The 22,411-nt window shown below is 40.1% G+C and overlaps 1 protein-coding gene across 3 annotated transcripts in view; it reads right to left on the reverse strand.

The window, feature by feature from the left end:
* mboat2a (membrane bound O-acyltransferase domain containing 2a) overlaps positions 1-19,995 on the reverse strand; it is a 55,895-nt gene extending 35,900 nt beyond the window's left edge. The window contains exon 1 of one of the 3 annotated variants that reach the window (XM_061795669.1): positions 19,628-19,995. In XM_061795669.1, the coding sequence (XP_061651653.1) occupies positions 19,628-19,876 (249 nt within the window). In that variant the 5' untranslated portion in view covers positions 19,877-19,995. The remainder of the gene's footprint in view (positions 1-19,627) is intronic. The other 2 variants (XM_061795670.1, XM_061795671.1) reach the window with 2 other exon arrangements.
* Positions 19,996-22,411: the final 2,416 nt, after the last annotated feature.

The raw sequence follows: 22,411 nt of genomic DNA on the forward strand, positions 1-22,411 counted from the left end.
ATAGGAATTACTGTACATACTGTAGTATATGTGGTGGATGTGTGCCTTTTAAATTGGAAACTGTGCACTTAATCTGATCACTGCAAATAATATATCATGTTTGCACCAATTCAAATGAATCAAATCATTTATATTAGAGCAGGAAGTGTACTACTTACCAAGCTTAGAGACTACATGTATAAAAGTAAAAAGAAAATGAATACGCAGTGAGCGAGTTTATGATCTTGAACCTGCATCTATGCATCAAAGTGTCCTGTTGTGCAATGGGGGGGGGCTAGTCCCCCAGTGGCAAATGGGTACAAGGAGACAAAAATAGCTACAAAGTGCGGTGAGCCTCTCAATCCGAGGCTGCCATGGCCACGTTTATGTACGGACATGTGCATCTGCACAACTTGGGGATACATTTAGAGGTCCATTGGCATAAAACCTCTTCTTGTTTAAGCCTCATTGCTCCTCACTCCTCCACCAGTGAACGCAAATGCATGAGAGGTTCCAGCCCTGGTGTGTACAGGCTATGTTTCATTTCCTTCAGCTGTTGTCCTCAGTGACTTGGGCAGATTTCCAGCACTGCCTCCACAGTGCAGTGAGGGAATCATGGCCGGTGCATAAACTCAGTTAAGGGGTCCTTTCTGTGATGTAGTTTTCAAGAAAAATAACATGTTGTTTTCGCGACATAGTGTTTTAAAGCCCGAGAATGCAAACATTCAAAAAAGGGTGTCAAGTGTTACAAACAAAAACACAAAATGGACATGCATTTCAAGTGTTTCTTGCAGAGCAACCAGAGTACAATGGAAACTCCATAAACTAAATTTCCCATTGAGTTGTCGTACAACTATCAAGTATCGTGCAAGGGTTTAAAGACCCTATAACGTGAGAATACAGTAAATGTCTTCTAAATTTGACACACCACAGGCAAGAGTGTTGTTAACAAGCCTGCCAAGTTTGAATGACTGAAAAAAATAATAATCGGCATGTATATACAGTGGGTACGGAAAGTTTTCAGACACCCTTACATTTTTCACTCTTTGTTATATTATATTATATTTGTTGTTAAAGTAATCTCACAGGAATAAAGCCATTCTTTTAAGCTAAAGTCGTATTATTATGATATTAAAGTTAAACGAGGGAAGAAAGTCATATTCTAACAGGTGTATTTAAAAATATAACTACAGTATTCTCATAATATGACACTTTTTATTCTGGAAAAGACAGCTTTATCCTCTAAAAAAATGGGATTATTGTCTGGAAAGAAAATACACATTTTTGTTCCCAAAATAATATGACCTAATTATCCATTTTCTGAGCCGCTTATCCTCACAAGGGTCGTGGGAGTGCTGGAGCCTATCCCAGCTATCATCGGGCAGGAGGCGGGGTACATCCAGAACCGGTTGCCAGCCAATCACAGGGCACATGGAAACAAACAACCATTCGCACTCACATTCACACCTACGGGCAATTTTGAGTATTCAATTAACCTTGCACGCATTTTTTGGGGGGGATGTGGGAGGAAACCGAAGTGCCTGGAGAAAACCCACGGGGAGAACATGCAAACTCCACACAGACGGGGGCTGGGGAGTGAACCCCTGTCCTCAGAACTGTGAGGCAGACGCTCTAACCAGTCATTCACCGTGCTGCCTCAGGAACTAATTACTTTCACTAAAATACTATTGTGCAAACCTGATCTGACATATTCACCAGTATACAACCTGGCCATAACTTGAAGTTATTAATTGTTAAATATTGCCATACAATATTGTGTTATCGTAAAATAAAATAAAAATATTGAGATATTTTTATTTGCCCATATCGCCCACCCCTATGTCAACTCCTTGCATTCCTCAAATTCTAAACCCACATACAGTGTTCTCCAATAAAGAATAGTATATTATAAATATGCTTTACGATAAGAGCTGATAGGACAAGCAGTTGATGTGCATGCGTTTAGTGTTTCTTTACAAAGTGACTAACTACTTTTTGTGGCATGCATATTGCAGCAGTCTCTATACAAACGGTGAACGGTTTGATGTTTGCGTCTGTATTCTGTATATGAATCCATTTTCTATACAACACATCTTGTTCAGGGTCTGTTTATTTGGGTAAAAGGCAGCACTGGACCTTGGACTGATCACCAGTCACTCATAGGATAATTGTGAATGGGGCACTGAGTCGGAACTGAGCCTAAACCATGGGTATGAAAGTGGGCTCGATGAACCCGATGCATAACCAAAATTAAAAATAAAGATTTTTTTTTTAAATCCTCTCTCTGTTGTTTCAAGTAGTGTACATATGGCATGGAGCGCTAACAAATAGAAACAGCACTGATATTCAGCTCCCACACAGGAATTAAAAAAAAAAAAAAAAAAAGTGATGTGTGTTAATGTAACAATGAGTGTAAAGAGAGGAATGTGGAGAGACAGGTAGGTGATTGGATGAGGCTGACACAAATGTGGTTCCAACCCAACATTTTTGCTGCATGGAAAAGACCGTACTGAGATGTCTGCCAACTGACGTTTACAAGCTCAACCGGAATATTATGTAAAAGAACAGAAAACAGTTTGAAACGTTCTATATTGTGAGGTTTAACTTCCAAATAATAGAACAATTAAGGGTGCAGAATGCAAGAGGTGACAGGCAGTCTAAGTAATCTCACAAGAATAAAGGCATATTTTTTCAAACTAAAGTTCTATTATTATGATATTAAAATGTAAGTTAAGCGAGGGAAGAAAAGAAAGTCATTTTAACAGGTGAATTTCAAAAGTATAACTCTATGCTTGTAATATTACACCCGTTATTCTGCTTCGTTCGATGTTGTGAGGTTTAACTTGAAAATAATAGAACAATGAAGGGGGAGAATGTAAGAATTGGCAGGCAGTGGACTGCGAGGTGTTCTCCTCCATGAGCTGGCCCACTGATCCCATGCGGACTCTACGGGCAGCCTGGCTATAAATAGCCAAACAATCAGCCATTCCACACAAAAGCAGTGTGCATGTGTGTGTGTGTGTGTGTTCCTCCTTTCGAGAACCGTTTGGCCAAACTAAGACCTTAGGAGAACAGTGTTGCAATCTTATAATATTACAGGCAGGGAGATCATATTGCAAAGTAAAGTGACTTTGACAGGATGCAGCTGACCGTCGAGCCCACACACTCACACTCAAACAATGTTCTTATGTCAGCGCAAACAGGATCCTAATACATCAAACGTGAAATATTAGTGTTAGAAGCATGCAGGTGGTTTGCTCTGCTAGATTATACAGGGCGATAATCTTTTGTTGTGGAAACTTCCACTGAAGCTGAGAATCTGGGGGAATATCACATCCGACTCAACCTCGGGCTTTTACTGGCAGGAGTGCCACACCGCACTTCATCTCTCGCATTAATAAACAATTAGACATGCAAACCAAGAAACCGCGACTGCTCATTGGACAAGCAGTCTACTGATTGAATTGGTGCCTTTCATGAGATCCTAATTTTTAATAGATATCATAGTGGGATTGATTTAACCTTTTTTTTTTTTTTTTTTGCCAGAAAACTTATTAAACCAAAGAAATTATAGAAATGCATGGTCGTACAAAACCACAATGCCCCCTACCCTATCTCAAATCATCATTTGCCATTGAAATTAATGGAAATGCCAATATTTCATTCCAGCCCCACAATGAGCTCTTTATGGCTTTGGCCACTAGGGTGCATTAAAATACAGACATACAGAAACAAACAGGTGACTCAATAAGCTGCAGTAATATTAGTCGTTTTTGCATAGGATAAAGACTACATGGCTCTGTTCTATATTCTGTCTACGTGTATTGCTGCACTGATGCTTTTCATTAGCCTGTCTATGGCGTTTTGCATTGTGTGTTACCATTAAGCTAGCAGACTTTCATGGTGCAAAGTTATTTGGTTGTTTTAAATGCACAATGTAGTAGAGGTGCAACAATTTATCAATTAATTGACAATTAATCGCTTATCAAAAAACTAAGGTGGAACCTTGACAGAACGGACTAATAGAAGGGGGTCGTCCGATATAGCCGATTGTCCGTAACATTGAAGCACTTGTTTTTGAGGCCATATGCACCCATATTACTGTACAGTGCAAAATTATTGTTTTGTTGTTGTTTTTTCATGGCCTAAAACGCCCAGTAGAGTACAAAGTTATTGCAAAAAATTATAATAATAATAATTAAAAAATAACCGGCGCTCTCTCTGCTCTATGTGCAATAGACAATATATATCATCACATGGCCGCCACGTCAATGCCCCACATTCAACATGGCCACCATGTAGGCATGAGAGGATCAAGTATTATTGCATATCCGTGACCCAGAAATACATCAGTCCCACTGTCTGCCTGCATTGCGCCACAGCGCCATTAAACATCCATCCATCCATTTTCTGTACCGCTATATCCTCACAAGGGTCGTGGGCGTGCTGGACCCTATCCCAGCTATCTTCGGGCGAGAGGCGGGATACACCCTGATCTGGTCCCCGGCCAATCGCAGGGGAGATAGAAACAAACAACCGTTCGCGTACACATTCACACCTACGGGCAATTTAGAATCTTCAATCAACCTACCAGGGCCAATTCTGAAACTAACAGACTTTGTCAATGGCATTTTCAGTGACAAATGGAAACTATTTTTGGACACATTGTTCAGTCCAGACTGTCCTTTTCATCTGATAGCCGTTATATCCCCTTTCTCGAGGTTCCATTATATTTTTCTGGATCATCAAATCATTATCGTCATTTACGTTTGTGCATTTTCGGCTTTTTCCATTTGAAATAATGTCCTGTCTACAATGAATAATTCTTTTTGTTTCTCTTTTGTCTCTTGAAAAACTCGTAAGCCAATTATATATGGACAGACACCAGTAATCGATCCAGTTTAGAATAAAAAAATAAAAATTCCAATAATGAGGTCAACTGTGAATCAACAAGAACATGCCATAACTTGATAAAGACATTTTTTGTCCCATTTTGAGATCTCAAAAGTATTGTTCTATGGTCTACAATTTGCATCAGGTATGTCCACAGAATTTAACTTCAGTTCTTTCCAAATGGAGAAAATGGCACAGATTTCAGCACAATGTTCTCAGCACTGACAATTAGCACCTACAAGCCAAAAAGACCACAAAGTCAGTTGCTATGATACTGTCAGCACGCAAGGCCTCAACTGTGCACCATTGAGAGTGGGCAGACAATCTTTAAACAAGGGATCTTTGCTAAATGACTTACCACTCTAAGCAGCCATCTCAAGTCAAGTACTCAGGTTTTGGCATGAGACAGCGCAAAAGTAGAGAGCCCAAGACAGAACCTGCTAAAATTTCATCGACTGGTGCAACTCGATAAGCGAGATATCCTTACAAATATCGCACAAGACTGACCCTTTAATTGTCTCTTGTGCTTCATGGGTGTGTTTCTGTAGAATTACAGAGCTGGCCCATCTCACAGCAGTGTTGAAATGGAACAGTCTTCCCATAGGCGAACGTCTTCCCATTGGTTACTGATAGGTAAAAAGATATGCGTGGAATGAATTGTTGATTAAATCGTATGTAAAAATGGATTGTCATATTTGGACGTAACCAACAGAGGCACTGTTGATTCACTATCGTGGGACAGTATCATTCTGGTCAGTACCAAACTGGCTTCGAAAGAGAAGTTCACAACATTCAAAGATCCCATTACATCTATCTAATCAACCATTTTGTGTACCACTTGGTCCTCATTACGGTTCGGGGGTGGATCCAAATTCACCAAGATGGTAGAAATTAAAATTTAGCATGTTATGATGCTTATATCTCTGGATTGTTGTTCCAATATTGGGTCGGTCGTAAGTCATTTTACAAGAACTTGAGGACGTTTTGCATGAAAAAGACACTTTCAGGTGCCTTTGTGATTTTGGAAAGAATTGTTCTATCTAAAAGATGTGGTGCTTTTTGTTTCGCGTAGACATGTGGTTGTGACTAGTGCACAGTACCACGAGTGAGGCTCTCCGTTGCTGCACCATTAAAGATGAACATGGACATGTAACAAAACTAGCAGGGTGCATATTAACCAAAAGAGAAAATACATGGGGGCCGTGAAGCTGAGAGGTCGTGGGCATCTCACAGTTAGAAAATTGCTGGTTGGGCTCCTTTTTCCTCCAGTGGCAGCATTGTTTAACTTCAGTTGCTTCAAAAGCGGTGTTATTATTGTGAATTTCCCCTTAACACTATAAATACTAAACAAGTGATTTCCAACCAGAGCGCCGTGGGAGATCATTGGAGTGTTGTGGGAAAATATCCAATTTGTCTGAAAATTATGATTTATTACTTACAAATATATATTTGTTCATCTATCTATTTAACAATTAAATACTCCTCCATTGACGGTAGAGGGTACAAGAATTATGTGTACCGTATTTTCACGACCATAGGGTGTGCTGTATTAAAAGGCGCAGTCTCAGTTACGGGGTCTATTTCTGTATTTATCACATACATAAAGGCGCACCGTATTATTGGGCGCAGGCATGGTAAAACATACGCTAGATTAAAACATACATAAAACATGTTCCTCACTTTTCTGAAAGGAATAAAGAATTTCATAGATTTTTCTTCATTTTGATTTGGAATCGAATGTGCAGTATTGATAAATCTAAATGGCTGTATGGAAATAAAAGCTATAATATGTCTTGTAATTAGACTTTAGATCTGATCGGCCTGATCGGTATCGGCCGATATTTAGCATTTTATGCTGATCAGCTTTAATGTCATAATTCGCCGATCCGATCAATGGCTCCGCGAAAGACATTTACTCCGCATCGCCATCGTGCACAGTACATTTGAATCCAAATGCTAGTTTATTTGTAGCCTTGTCGCATGTCTTTTGACATCGTACTGTAAATATCTGACAGCCAATAAAGTTATTAAAAAAAAAATATATATATATATATATATATATATATATATATATATATATATATGTCAGAGGTGTGGGACAGACAACACGTCTGCGACAGACAACACGTAATGCCCGTATCAGACTACAAGACAAATTTGCTCTTTCACGATTGCACTATGTCAGACTACTGCAATAAAATCTTATATTCCAATACCACCGCATCCCGTTTTTTACGATCATTGGGCTTTATCGTCAACTCAAATGCGATACACTCGTTACCGTGGCGACGACAAAAAGACTGGAACGTGCTCAGGATAGTACGTTCATTTAAGGCTTGCTTGAGGTATCTTCCCGTACTTTTAATACGATACGGCTCGCAAGCAGGCAACAAAACGTTATGTAGCCTAACAAGCTAGTGACAGCACTAATGTTGTGCGTAAACATGCTGCCGTTCTGTCGAATCATGCTCTAAAGTTTGGGTGTGGGTGAAGTAATTTGATTACAATAAAGTAATTTAATTACAGTAAATTAGCACCCATTATTTCTGCCATGTTGTAATGTTGGTTTGACCTGACTGATTCAAATACATGATCTGACTGGAGTGGTGACTTCCAACATTTATGGAGCCAAGGACCATATTTTACAATTGAAAAATCTCACGGCACACCAACAAACAAAAATGTCACAAAAAGTGTATACATTAATTACTGTATGTGCTTCCTGCCATCTAATAGAAGACCATTCATTTGTTCTGTCTGTCACTATGCCTCACTGGCATAAATAGAGGAACAAAGGTACTATTTATTGCAAATATAATTTTTTGAGCAATTAAGTACACAAGTATATACAGTAAATGAAATGGTCATTTAAATAGACACATTGGTCTATCTTGTAATCGGTGATCGGTTATCAGTTTTTTTAAACTCGCTTATTGGTGATCAGCCCCAAAAATCCTGATCGTGTAAAGCCTACTTGTAATGTAGAGCTTTAATTAGTTTTTTAACACACTGCTATTACTGTGTACAAACATTAATGTTGGAACAGCAGAGTTAGTCGGGCCAAAATAAAAATGGCTGAGTCACACACTTTCCAATTAGAAAGTAATGATGCCACAAATTTAGATGGGTGCCTCGGGTAAATCTATTTCAAAATTCATTAAAGTTGCAGTCACAAATAATGTTTCCATTTGGAGTACCTGTGATGTGCTTTACAGGAATCAATGGCAGATGCCCCTCCACTGACAATCAATTCAGAACGAAGTGGCCAAATTTCACTTACAGGTTGTAGCCAAGGCTGATGAATACTGGGACGGACTATTAACCGGAGCTGAAGAAAACTCGATGGGCACGTCAAGAGTCTATCTGCAACCGTGAAGGTCAATCGGCCTGACTGGACCTCCCACACTTCAACAGAGGTACAAGCGACGGTGCAAACTCGCGCTGATGGATATTCATGTGCTGTCATTTATATTGGAGGCAACGTCTTCAACTCGTTTGACCCATTGGCCCAATGAAAGCACCAGAAAGGAAAGGCTGTTGAATAGAGATGTGTACATCTTTTGTCAGCACTCCTACAGTATATAAAATGTTGCAGAACAACAACTCAACTAGATTATACCCAATTATGTATTTAACAAATGAAATGCAACCAAGCCGCTACAATAGACACACAATTCCTTTGACATTGTCTCCGTGTTGTTTTACATTGCTGTGACAAAATTAATGTGGCACTCAAAATTAAAATTAGAATATTTGCACCGTTATCAGCACAACAATGGGAAAGAGCAGGGATGGATCACTTACAATACCATATTTTCACAAAATTCATTCAGTGCGGCGGTGTATGTGTTTATGCTGCCTGAGCATGTACGTAGGAAAATTAGATCTTATCGGCCTGAACGGTTTGGGCGATAATTGGCATTTTCTGCTGATCGGCTTTAATGTCATAATTCACCGGTTATTGATCGGCTCCGCAAAAGACATTTACTCCGCGTCGCCATCGTGTACAGTATATTTGAATCCAAAAGGTAGTTTATTTTTAGCCTTGTCACGTTTCTTTTGACGTAGTACTGTAAATATCTGACCGCCAATATAAATTCTTTTTTAAAAACAACATGGTGGCGGTGTGGGACAGACAATACGTCTGAGACAGACAACACATAATGGCTGGATCAGAATACAAGACAAATTTGGACTTTCACGATTGCACTATGTCAGACTACTGCGATAAAATCTTGTATTCCGATACCACCGCATCCCATCTTTTACGATCACTGGGCTTTATCTTGTCAACGCAAACGCGACCGGACACACTCATTACCATGGCGACGACAACAACAATGGATCGCTTCGTGTGTATTATAAAACCAAAATGGGGAAAAATGTGTGTTGGCGGTCATCGGTGCTAGGGAGATTACGTTCATTTAAGGTTTGCTTGAGGTATGTTCACGTACTTTTAATACGATTTGGCTCGCAAGCAGGCAACAAAACGTTATGTAGCCTAGCAAGCTAGTGCTAGCACTAATGTTTGTCCCGGCGTTGTGTCAAATCATGCTCTGAAGTTTCGGTGTGTGTGAATTACAATTACAATTACAATAAAGTAATTCAACTAGAGTATAGCCATTATTTCTGTCATGTTGTAATGTTGGTTTGACCTGACTGATTAGAATACATAACCTGAAAAGAGCAGTGATTTCCAACCTTTATGGAGCGAAGGCACATATTTTACAATTGGAAAATCTCACGGCACACCAACAAACAAAAATGTCACAAAAAGTAGATACACAGTAATTAATGTATGTACTTCCTTCCAGCTAATAGAAGAGCATTTATTTGTTATGTCTGTCACTGGCATAAATAGAGGCACAAAGATACATCATTTCCCATAATTTTTTGAGCAGTTAATTAAAATTTGATAATTTCCAATGGCACACCTGAAGATTGCTCATGGCAGACTAATGTCCCACAGCACACTGGTTGGGAATCACTTGACTAGAGAATGAATACTTTTGAAGATACTCATACAGTACAAAAGTATATCCAGTAAATGAACAAGTCATTTAAATAGACACATTGCTCCATCTTGTGATTGGCTCGGTGATTGGTTATTGTTTTTTTTTTTAACTTGCTGATCGGCCCCAAAATCCTGATCATGTAAAGCCTAGGGAAAATGTGTACATATTGCTTTGGGTTGCATGTTTTTTTCGTTTTAATTTGAAAAAAGTCTGAACTTTTTTGTTGTATGCAATATTATTGCTTGTATTAAAATTGTATTTTGAACCATTGTAAAGCCCACTGGGTTTGCCTTGTGCATGAAATGTGCTTGATAAATAAATTAATTGATTGATTATATTTCCCTCACTGAATTACTTAAGTCTACCTAGCTACAGTATAACAACAACAGCATGATCTAGCGATTGTGCATTAATTAGTGTACTATGATAGAGGTCAATAGCTTTCTAACTCTTACAATCAGATTTAAACAAATAATTGTAAGCAAAGCAAAGCACATTTATTTATATAGCGCATTTAAAACACTAGGTAACTCAATGTGCTTTACAAGATTAAAAGCATTTAAAACAAAAAACAAAAACAGCTTATAAACATTTAAAACGAGGAAAAAAATAAAAATTTAAAAAATACAATTAAAACAGCATACAGTGCAAGAAATATAATTTAAAAGTGGAAATGCTCTAAAAAAAACATGGGAAAAAAGAAGAGTTTTTAACCTGGACTTTAAAAAATGCACACTTGGGGCTGACGTCACTTCTGTTGGCAACTTATTCCATTTGTGTGCAGCATAATAGCTAAATGCTACTTCACCATGTTTGCTTTGGACTCTGTGCTCCTCTATTTGACCTGATTCTGTCGATCTCAGAGCCCTACTGGGTTTATATTCCATTAGCATTTCATTCATGTATTCAGGACTTAAACCGTTTAGTGATTTATAGACCAGTAGCAGAACTTTAAAATATATTCTAAAGCTGACTGGAAGCCAGTGTAAAGACTAGAATTGGAGTAATATGCTCTGACCTCTTTGTTCTGGTCAGAACCCGAGCCGCAGCATTCTGAATGAGCTGCAGCTGTTTAATGCTCTTTTTAGGGAGTCCAGTCAGAAGACCATTACAATAGTCAAGTCTACTTGAGATAAAAGCATGGATGAGCTTCTCCTGGTCTGCTTGACACATGCAAGCCTTCACTCTGGATATGTTCTTCAGAGGGTAGAAGGCAGTTTTAGTAATTGATTTGATATGACTGTTGAAAGTCAGGTCGGAATCGATCAGAAGACCAAGGTTTCGGACTTGGTTTTTGGTTTTTAAATATCGGAGAGTGACTCCAGATATTTACTAACAGCAATTCTCTTTTCTTTATTGCCAAAAACATTTATCTCAGTTTTGTTGTGGTTTAATTGAAGAAAAATTTGGCTCATCCATATATTTATCTGTTTTAGACAGTGATACAACACTTCAATTGAACTGTAGTCATCTGGAGACACTGCTAGATATAACTGTGTCATCTGCATAGCTATGATAGTCAAGATTAAAGTTCTGAAGAATTTGACCCAAGAGTAGCATATACAGGCTGAATAGGAGGGGTCCAAGAACTGCCCCATGAGGGTCATTGCCATTCGATGAGCTTGAGCACTTCCAATGGTGCTTCTGCCGGTATGGGCAGGGGTCAAGTCCTGCTGGAAGATGAAATCTGCATCTCCATACAGATCCTCAGCACAAGGAATCATGAAGTCCTCTAAAACATTCTGATGTGATCTGTTGCAGTGACATTGGATTTAAGAAAGCAGAGTTTCACTGGGCATTGCAGCCCAAATCATGACTGAATGTGGATGTTTCACACAGGACCTCGAGCAGCTTGGGTTCTGTCCTTCACCCGTCTTCCTCCAAACCCTTGGACCTTGATTTCTGAATGAAAGGCACGCTTTACTTTCATCAGAAAAGAGGACCTTGGAGCACTAGCTAACAGTCCAGTCCTTCTTCTCCTTGGCCCAGTTGAGACGCTTCCTACGTTGGCTCAGGCTCAGAAGTGGCTTGACCCGAGGAACCCGATAGTTGTAGCCCATCTTCTGGATGCTTCAGAATGTGGTTGTTTTTGAAGCTGTGAATCCCACCTCATTCCCGCCCCCATTTCAATTGTGATGGCCGTCAATTGTGCCCTGGTCCTTATCCCCCGCTATTTGCGACATCATTACTAATGTATTTGTGCTACTCACTAGCCTTCCAAAGGGCTGGCTCTTCCCACTTGGCCAATTCTTCACCATCATCATTTGTGGTTGACAGTCACACTGGCAGCCATCAAGATTCATTAATCATATGGCACCACAATCCTCCGAGGAAGTGCTGGTAACTGTTTGGTACTGTGTAAGACCTGTTGTCAAGCACCGTGATGATATTCCGTACTCCTCCAGGAGGAATCACACATACTTGTGTTGATTGTGCAATGTAATAATGATGATGATAATAATAATAACGGCAGCCAGCAGCACTCCATTAGCAAGAGCTGAGGGGAAAGAAATCAATTGCCGGTATAAGACTCCCCAGAGGGCAGCAAATTAAATTCAAAGGAGAGCTGAGAGAAACTTTGACTGGACTCGAGGGCTTTAAAATAAAATCTGCAGTCCCACGTCAGGTACTTTAGGGACAGAAACAGGAACACAGTCCTTAAGCCATGTTTCAACCAAATGCCTTTTCCCCATATGGAGTAAAAAGGGACTTGAATACGATATCTACCACTGGTCCATCCATGCATTTTCTACACTGTTCTACACTCACACAGCGAGCAGACGGAGAGTTGGACGGCTCCACTGTGAAGTGGCCTCCTACTAGGGGCTGGGCTTGTATGTTGGACCGGCGGACCTGTGTTGGCGCCGTCCAATACTCCACAGCCTTGCTACATGCGCCCCATGTAGATCCATACAACAGAGAAACTTAAGGGAATGTTAACTGTATATTAGGTTCGCTCAACCGCGGTGGGGTCATTCAATACGTCAGCACCTCGCTCAGACTTGTGTGTAGATCTCCTCACATAACAGAGACACGGGAAGGTTAATTGTTTATTAATCATAACCACAGCAGCACACGTTATTCAGCCAGTAGCTGACTACCGACATTGAGCACATAGCATACGGGTGAACGTTTTTGATTGACAGGTGAAGGGCTATCTCCAGCGCCTTCAGCGGACACGCCCACACAGTCCTGCAACCTGAGGGTGAGCCTTATTTTAAGTGGTGATTTTTTTATTCATTCAAATTTGGCAGGTTTTATAAAAACACTTTTCTCTGCAGTGTGTTAAATTTACAAGACATTTTGTTGGCCTCTTTGGTGCATCTGTAACATAACGGGCATTATTTTGGAATGTGGGAGGAAGCAGAAATACCCAGAACACAAATATTGTGTGTAATTGTTCACTTGCATTTTTTGGCACTTGCACATGAGGGTTTTTCATGTGTTCAGTGAATGTAAATAGCAATATTGTGTGTGTGTGTCCGTGTGTGTGTGTGTGTGTAAGAAGTGTTACCCAAAAGTCTCTTCTATCAGAAAGTAGGGGTAACATGAACATCAGTGCCAACAAGAGCAGCCCTAGCCACAGAGTTAAATTGGGCTGACCCAGTACCATCCAAGACATGACGTGCAGTCCGTGGCTGGTCCAGATAAAGAAATATGACCATTAGAAATTTACCACCCCTGTTGGCAATGTAGAGTTTAGTCTACCTAAATTCTAACTCCATCAAAGATCATGTGAGTAAGCCACTTCAGAGATGCATGTTTGACCAATTAACACATGCCCTATCTGGCTAGCATATGTGGACCACCATCAGATCATAATCCTTCATTGTGAGTGATTGTCACGGAGGCTTCATGTCCCTTCACTGCCATGATGAGGAACGTTAAGAATATGATGCCACTATAGATAGATATGAATGCACTTGACTACTTTTCACTGATTAACCTCTCTTCACCAACAGTATTGCAGCATAAAACAATGACAGAAAAGAATAGGAAAGGAAATATTAGTGCTCAGTTCTCCAAACTGTGTGGACAAAGTGGCCAACTCCCTGGTGGAAAAGGCAGCGACAACAACGGTAACAAAACAGGACTTGTTGTGATGCGACAAAAGACTGTGACAAAGTAAAACGTCACAAAAACAGATGACTGATTGTACAGTTGGTTAGCTTGCCCGGATAAGGCTCCATCCGAAAGATAGATGCAAATTATGACACATACTGAATTTAAAGGTTGATGTAAAACCCTTTGCACATAATTTACCTGTAGTTGATGAAAACAAATAAGGGACCTAAACAGAACTTTGGGGGCAGCACAGTGTATGAGTGGCTATAACTACTGTCCCAAAGCCAGAACATCCTTGCCTGTCTGCGTGGAGCCTGCAGGTTCTTTCTGTTCTCGCATAGCTACTTCCATTTTCCAAAAACATGGATGCTAGGTCTGAAGTGTCAAATGTGAATGGCTCTGTCTTGTTGTGTAAACCCGACAATTGACAGGTGATCAGTCCAGTCCTGGTATCTTGCCCAAGGTCATATGAGATAGGTTCCGGCTTCCTTCTGACCCTGAATAGGATTAATAGTATAGTAGATGGATGGATGGCAGTTGAACGTTGCCCGACCCAAGACATATCTCATCAACTGGCCCTGATTAATCCTGAAAATTTCCAGCTAATGTTGAAGGTGACACTACAGTCTTCTGTGATTGGGTAATCTAACCTGCCAACCTTGGGGAGTGAGAGGGGGTGGGTATTCCATACCACAAAACATCTCTGGAACATTAAAGGTATCATTAAGACCACATGAGCTTCTTCATTTCTATTCATTCGTACTGGGAAAAATCTGTTTTGCCAATCTCTGATACACACGGGCAATTCAACTTGTCCTCAGTTAGCATTACTTATCTGGTGAGTTGGTTTGCTGCAAATTGTATAGTTATGGCAAGTGTATTCAGTTAAAAAAAAATCTAAAGGTCCATCTCACAGAAATGTCAAGCTGTTTGGAATTGCACTACTTGGCACTGTTTATTCAGTCTCAAGCAATTTGTGGTCTGAAAGAGAACAACATGACTTCAGCTATGGGATTTAGATCAAGACTTTGTCGATGCAAACCTCCACTATGGTACAACTCCTCCAGGCAGCATTATTTTGTTCAGTAGAACGTGTGGAAACAGGAGTTCAGAACATTCAGAAAGAGATTTCCTCCAGCCCACTTAAATAATATTTTTATAAATGTACGTATTAATTCTCCATAATACAGTGAACGCCTGTTTATTGCGAAGGATACGTTCCCGACCCATCCACAATGGGTGAAAATCTGGGATATAGAGACATTTAAAAAAACAAATCTATAGTTTTAGCCCTCCCCACACACTTTAAATACATTTAAATTTATTATAACACACTTTTATATGCAGAATTTACAAAGCTTTGGGATTTCCAGTTAAAAAGGCACAACACTAGAGTTTAGTCTAAAAAGAACTACTTGCTCGCTTAGAAATACTCATGTGGAAGCAGAGTGTGGTTCAGTAGACATAAGAGGCAGTAAGCCGTGGAGGAAGAAGCGAATGCGTAAGCGGTAAAATGTCAAGGATTTTTCTGGAATCAACACTGTCGGGTCAATATCTTCAAGAGCAAGACCGGCAAGTCAGTAAAGGTTTATGACGGGTAAAAGAAGACAGCCCAACGTCAGACGACATTACGAGCCAGCTCGAAATGAGGATTTGTCATGTTGAGCATATCATTCATGAGCCTGCAATTGAAGCTTTATTAAAAGTAAAACGAATGGCATCATACTCCTAGAAAAAGGGAGAGGTGGCAGTGGAGCCACAGCGAGGAAGAGGCACACAATTCACACTCCCATTACAGCTCAGAAGCCTGTGTCTCCCATGGGATCTGCACGACACAGAGATACAATCACAACAAACTGTATACCACACGTAACATAATAGCAGGCTGGACGGATACAAGTGGCAGCACTGCTGGCACAGTCACTCACGCATGTGACCAGCAGGAGGCTAACAAGCCACACCAGCATTGTGGTGGGTGTTACACCCAAGACAGTACTCCCTCATGCTGCATTCGAGGCTGTTGAGAAAATGGAAATTTCAGAATTCTGACTAGGAAAGTTGCAACGGTCTGCCTCCTAGTCCTCGTCGCATTGTAACGATTTCAAGATACAGTCGTCGCATGCCACATAACAACCGCAATACCCACTGCAAAGGTTTGGGTTTTTTTGGTTTGAATACCACGACTTAATACAGCGAACCCCAATTCATTGCAGGGGATATGTTCCAGTGAAAATCCACGATACACTTTTTCAAACGTTCCCTTTTCCACATGCTTTGAATGCATTGTAAACACATTTGAACACCAAAAAAAATGCCTGCATAATATACATGGAAAATACTGTTGGTTATTATAGTATCTGTGTGTGTGATATGTTCTTTTAAGAGGCGGGGCCTGGTTGGGTGGCGTGTCATCAGCAAGCAGGAGAGATACTGGCCGGGTCACTTAAACTATGGCATGTCTACGCGTGAGGATCTGGGCATGAGCTGTGGCCGGCACCGGTTGCTGTGTGAGTGTGCTCATTGTGTTTGTGTTCTACTCTTGTCTCGCCATTCAATAAACGGCTGAAAAGTGGATTGGCGGCTGTGGCTCTGCTTTCCCACATGCCAGGGGTATTACAGATTTCTGCGATGTAGCAGGGATTTCTGTGATGAGGAGATGCGTTTCGCCCAAAAAATCTATGATTTAACTGAAGGTGAACCACGATGGAGCGGGGGAACACAGACAGTACAGTGGTGCCTTGAGATACAAGTTTTTTTTTTCGTTCCGTCACCACTTAACTCACTTGACCATTTCAATTATCATTACCCATTGAAATTACTGATAATGCCATTAATTCATTATGGGTTCCCAAATAACATTTTCGTAATGTGTTTTTAATGAGAAAATTATCATTCTATCATATTATACTTCATAAATACTTTATAAAAACATACAGGAATCCATGCATTTTCTGTACCGCTTTATCCTCACTAGGGTCGCGGGCGTACTGGAGCCTATCCCAGCCATCTTCGACGAAAGGCGGGGTACACCCTAAACTGGTCGTCAGCCAATCGCAGAAACATACAGGAATTACATAGTTAAATAGAATTGAAAAGAATGAAACCGTTTTTGTCACACTTTGTCCTAAAATGCACATTGTGCTGCTCATTCTGGTGTGCGTGCCAGTATAAGACAGACATACGGCTATACTCTGCTGGAGGTTCAGCTCTTCTTGGCTTCTCAGTACAACAGGATTATTAGTCATTCTTCGCAGAGGATAAAGAATATCTGCCTGCGAGTAGTGTTATATTATCTGTGTACATGTGTGGCTGTACAGTTTATTTTGTTTCTTTTGCTTGAAGAGTAACAACACCACCACATAGATACTAATTGTTAGCCCGTGTGCCTATGGTGTTTCCCATAGTATGTTAGCATGAAGCTAGGAGAAGGCTCTGTAGTCGTTTTAAAAACACAATGTGTAATCCTCTTTGTTTTGTTTAATTTGACAGTAACAGCAAGAAAACAAACCAGTGTAGCAAAGTGGAGACTGTCAAGTATAATACCACGGTGTCCAGAGCGAAGGCACAGGAACAAAGTAAGCAGGCATGTGACTTTTGTCCTTCCCCCTTGGATTCTCAAATGTTGCAACCATGTGGAGATGACGAATCTGCTCGCCCAGTGACCAACCAACAGCGGTTTACATCATCTCAATGACTGTACTCTCTTTTGTACTGTATTTGAGGCTGCTGGGGAAATTGAAATGTTAGTCCTTTGACTAAGAAAATTGCACTGGGCTGCCTCTTGATAGCCAAGTCGTAAAGTAAGCGCTTCAACAAGATGTCTGACGTCACACAACAATGCCAGTGTCCACGGACCGCAACGTACCGACTCCGTTCTTCTTTACTCGGTTTGGGCCACTCAGTTCTCCGCTTTGAAATAGTGCTAAGAACCAAAACAGGCATGGCAACAAGGTAGGGAATTTTAATGTTAGTGTTAAATGTTGTCAGTTCCAAGCATGCACAGTCATTGTTTACATCACCACTATTGAACACACGCTGCCACGCGAGTGAAGTATTACACCTTTATCTCTGTATGAAGTTTTTCAGCAAAATATACAATCATCTGTCATAAACGCACAAAGGTCAACACTCCACATATTGTTATCATGGTTGGACAGCTACTGTGGCATTTTATTTGAATGTCAAAGATGTCATCTTAATTAATTTAATATACATTGGATTTTGCGCAATGGCACCATGAGTAATAACTTGTGTATGTTGGCTTGTGAGTGCAGCAAATAATTTAAGCAGATCTTTTGGCAGGTCTATAGAGGGGAAAGAAGAGTAATGGCTTGACTATGATCCTGGTTGCTTAACTCAATCCATTTTCTTCCAAGAAAAAAACCCATAACACCTCCTAATTACTTATTTAGCACAGAACAAGTGGCATCCAACAAATGACATTGGCAAAGGCAATATTAGCCCAACACCATGGTTAGGAACAAAGGACAGGCAGAGTATCTTAGCAACTCACAATGAAAGCAAGCCATAAGAACTTACTACTTTAAAAAAAATTATGCTCTGATTGACAGCGATAACAAAAGGTTGTTTTTGGTCACCACAGAGACCTGAGCTGGGTTTTTCAAAACTGGAGACACCGGCACTCAAAGGAACCTCATTTTTAACAAATAAAATAAATAAAGCCATGTATTTTACTGACCACCTCTTTAAATCATGTCAAGGTATAAATTCAGTGATCTGTGTTCTTTATCATGAAGTTGTGTTCAGTATACGGCAATATTATTTCAGTTCCAGGGAGGGACTAAATTGGGTCTTGAGCAGAAAAGTGTGGCAAAAGCAGTCTCTCTTTTCAAAACAGCCCAAAAGTGGAATTTCTCATACGGTTTCTCTACAGGACACACCAATGACAACAAGCACTTGAAATGATGTTACTTCAAACAGGATTCAAAAGTTTGAGGTGGTGTTGGCAAATTGCAACAGTGACTTTTAAAAACACCGCTTCTATTTCTATGCAAGTGTGCATCACGTGAATCTGAAGATCCATATTTACATTGCAAACACTTCGATGCTTACAATGCAATCCCAACTACTCCATGCTACCCTTGTGTCATAATTCAACATGGACTGCATTTGCTCACATAGCCATCACGATGATGCACAAAGCAACGCTGGAGTGAAAAGTGTGCGCTATTTCTGGAGATGATATATTGGTATTTGTCTTAAAAGTGACCTTGTGGTTTCACACCGCTTTCATTTCAGAACACATTTGGTCACGTGTCACGTTTACAGGCAATGACAACTGGACACATTAACCAGTGGCCTCGAGTGAATATATCAACGAGATGGAACTAGTTAATCCAAATTATAGCGTGAAAGCGCCAGAAAAACGTGATCGATCCACACACTGGCTGTTATGAGAGACAGAAAAGGCATTACTGTAGTTTCACGCAAGCTAACAGCAACGATGAGATGTTAAAGCTCAAAATGTTGAGCAGTGCTGCTCGCATAAATCCCACGTTTTAATCTGGCCTTTGCAAACATTTGGCAGTGGTTAGCGATGCGCATCATTCTGCTAGCCTTGTGTGCACACATAGCTAGCGAGCCGCGGCGTAATGTGGAGTCTGGGCTGCATTTTTTTTTTCCCCACCTAAAACCCGAACCATTCCGAGTCGTACCTGGTCGAGAGGGAGGTTGATAATGTCGCTGATGGGCTGCAGCAGAGCGGATCCAGTGCACGATGCCGTGCTTTGGGTAGCCATGCTTGGATGTTGGACGTATAAATCCTTCCTCTCCTTCCTTGCGTCCTCCCCCCTCGGGTTCGTTTCGCTTCCCTCGGCTGCCCCGATGATAAATAAGCCGCCGCCGCCACCGCCGCCGGTGCTGCTGCTGCCGCTGCGTCTGGCTGCTGACTGGGCGGTTGTCATCCAGGGCTCACATCCAGACAAAGAGGAAAGAAGCAAAGTAAGAGTAAACGACCGCCGTCATCGTTTCTTTCGTCTCAGCCACACGACGACGCCAGGAGTGTCTTTCAAGCGCATTTATTTAGTCGTTTTACCTGTTAACATTTAATTTGTCTTTTTTGGGGGGGCTGCGTAACTCACCAAAACACGATACAATCAGCCTTGGTGTGAGTTTAAACGACTTTATAGAGCATGTATCATGCTTACCTGTCTAGAACATATGTGGAAACCATATGTGGTTTACCATATAATAAACAAAACACTCATTTTAGAGACGTGGGAACACTAGCTGACTTCTAAACGTGTTAAAACAGCATTTATCGCGTAATAGCAGCCTCTTCGACAATAAATACGACCAGAAAAAAATGGAGGATGAAATCTTTTGTCATGAGTGGCTCTTCGGTAAGTAGGCGGGAAAGCTTCCAGTGGTTTGGAGAAAGTGAAATCTCGACAGCCAATCACGGTAAAGAACAGAGGGACGTAGACTTGATTGACAAGCTTCGGGGAAAATTTGGAGTCGGTCGAAAATTTTACAGAACCCGCCCACATTTCCTCGCTCTCTTCGAGAAGTGTGACGTAAAAAAAAAAGGGCTCGAGCTGCATTGCTCCTTTAACTAATTCACTAAATTAAAATAAAGAGTATAAGTGAATGCTTATATTAAAACTTGTGCATATAAATAGCATATATTATACATCAACACGTAAATGTATATACACGTCCATTATTGGAGTCATTTTTTAGGAATGTCTTAATGAAATGTAATGTTTAGCTGCATGTAGTTAATTCTATTATTATTGTTATTAGTATTATTATTATATTGTATCGTTTCCATTTATCTGGTGAGATTTGTACATTTATAATAGGAAACACGTACAAATTTGCACTACATGACTTGTCTGACTGCACCACCTATTGGTAAGAGTCATTACTTTAACAAACGGTTTGAAAACACATTTTGAACACGCTCAAAATATATTTAATTTGGATTAAAGCATTTTCAGAACGTGTACATTTTTTTTTTTACTGTATTCGTTTCTGTAAATATAAAAGGAAAAGAGATAAAATATTGCTGATTTGTTTGCTGTCTTTTGTAACAAATGATTGCTGTCGATGGAGGGCAGCACTTGCAAAAGAATGAGCATGTCAAATTTGAAGCTTGTGGAGCCCAACTTGTTGGTAAATAAAATAAAATAAAATAAAATAAAATAAACAGACGTGCGTGATAGAGCAGTGCAGCTAGGATCAGGTTGTCAGTGAATAATAAATGATACATGTCTAGTGATTGTTCATTATGCCCATACATGTCACTTGACACACTCACTATCCATGCAAATGTAACCTTTATGGTACAAAACATTTTGTACATTTTCTGTAAAGCTGGTCTACATCTTATTTGTTTGGAGTCAAAAGTTTTTTTTCCTATCTGTAATAAATGTTCACTGTTCCAGGGTCAAACTGTCACCACAAAAAAAAAACATAATCAATTATACAGGCAATGTTTAGAGTAAAATTCTAAGCTGTCATACAATTGTAAAGAGAAGGTAACCACTGTATTATAACACTGAAATGAAACAAAAATACTCCCCATCAACCAATAATGTAAAATGTTAAAACATAACATACATATCGTGAGCTTATAATGTCTTCATTGCCTGAGTCTTACTGTCACAATATTAATGTAAAAAATGTGTGTAGAAACAATTGTGCAGGGTATTTTTATGGATGGATAAATAACTTTTATGTTTTTCTCTAAATGTACCGTTAAGGCATGACTGTTGAGGCTCTACTCTAGATACAGTATAAAGCCAAACTTGGAGTTCCCATTCACTCATAAGAATATTACCCAGCAATTGAAGGTCTACAGTATTTCCTCTGTCTCTTCCAAAAATAAAATGTCCCACCAACATTTGTTTACAAGTCATACTATGCGAGTGGTCTGTATTGTTGTTGCAAAGTTCCATATTTAGTCAGTAGGTGTACAATGGGAATGCTGCAGGAAGTATTTTTGTGTGTACTTGGGACCCTACTGGACCAGACGATAGAAACCCTGCTCTTCAAAGAGCGACTAGATTGACTCTATTATTCATTTTTTCTTATACAGTGGTTCACTGTTCTTTACACTTTTATGACAGTTAAGAATGCTAACATTTTGCCCAAAATTCGGCCTCTACTGTACACCTAATGAAGACTTTACAATAGAGTACGTTGGCGCTTCAATCACCAAATTTCCTGCCCTTAAAACTACTGTAACCTAATCTTGGTAGCTAGCTAGTTGCTAAATAACCCACTAGCAAGCTAACTGTAACCCATGAGAACATATTTCGTTTGATAAATCTTTGTGAGCCACAAATAACAACTACACACATAAAGATTCTGTTCCACCACTGATCTTGAATCTCATCTGCCTCGACCAAAATCTCACATGATCAAATGTGATCTAACAAAAACTGAGAAGAAATATAGCAACAACTCAGTAAGACAAAGCGCAATATTGTAGA

Source organism: Phyllopteryx taeniolatus, chromosome 13 (assembly GCF_024500385.1).
Source record: "Phyllopteryx taeniolatus isolate TA_2022b chromosome 13, UOR_Ptae_1.2, whole genome shotgun sequence".
Classification (NCBI taxonomy): Eukaryota; Metazoa; Chordata; class Actinopteri; order Syngnathiformes; family Syngnathidae; genus Phyllopteryx; species Phyllopteryx taeniolatus.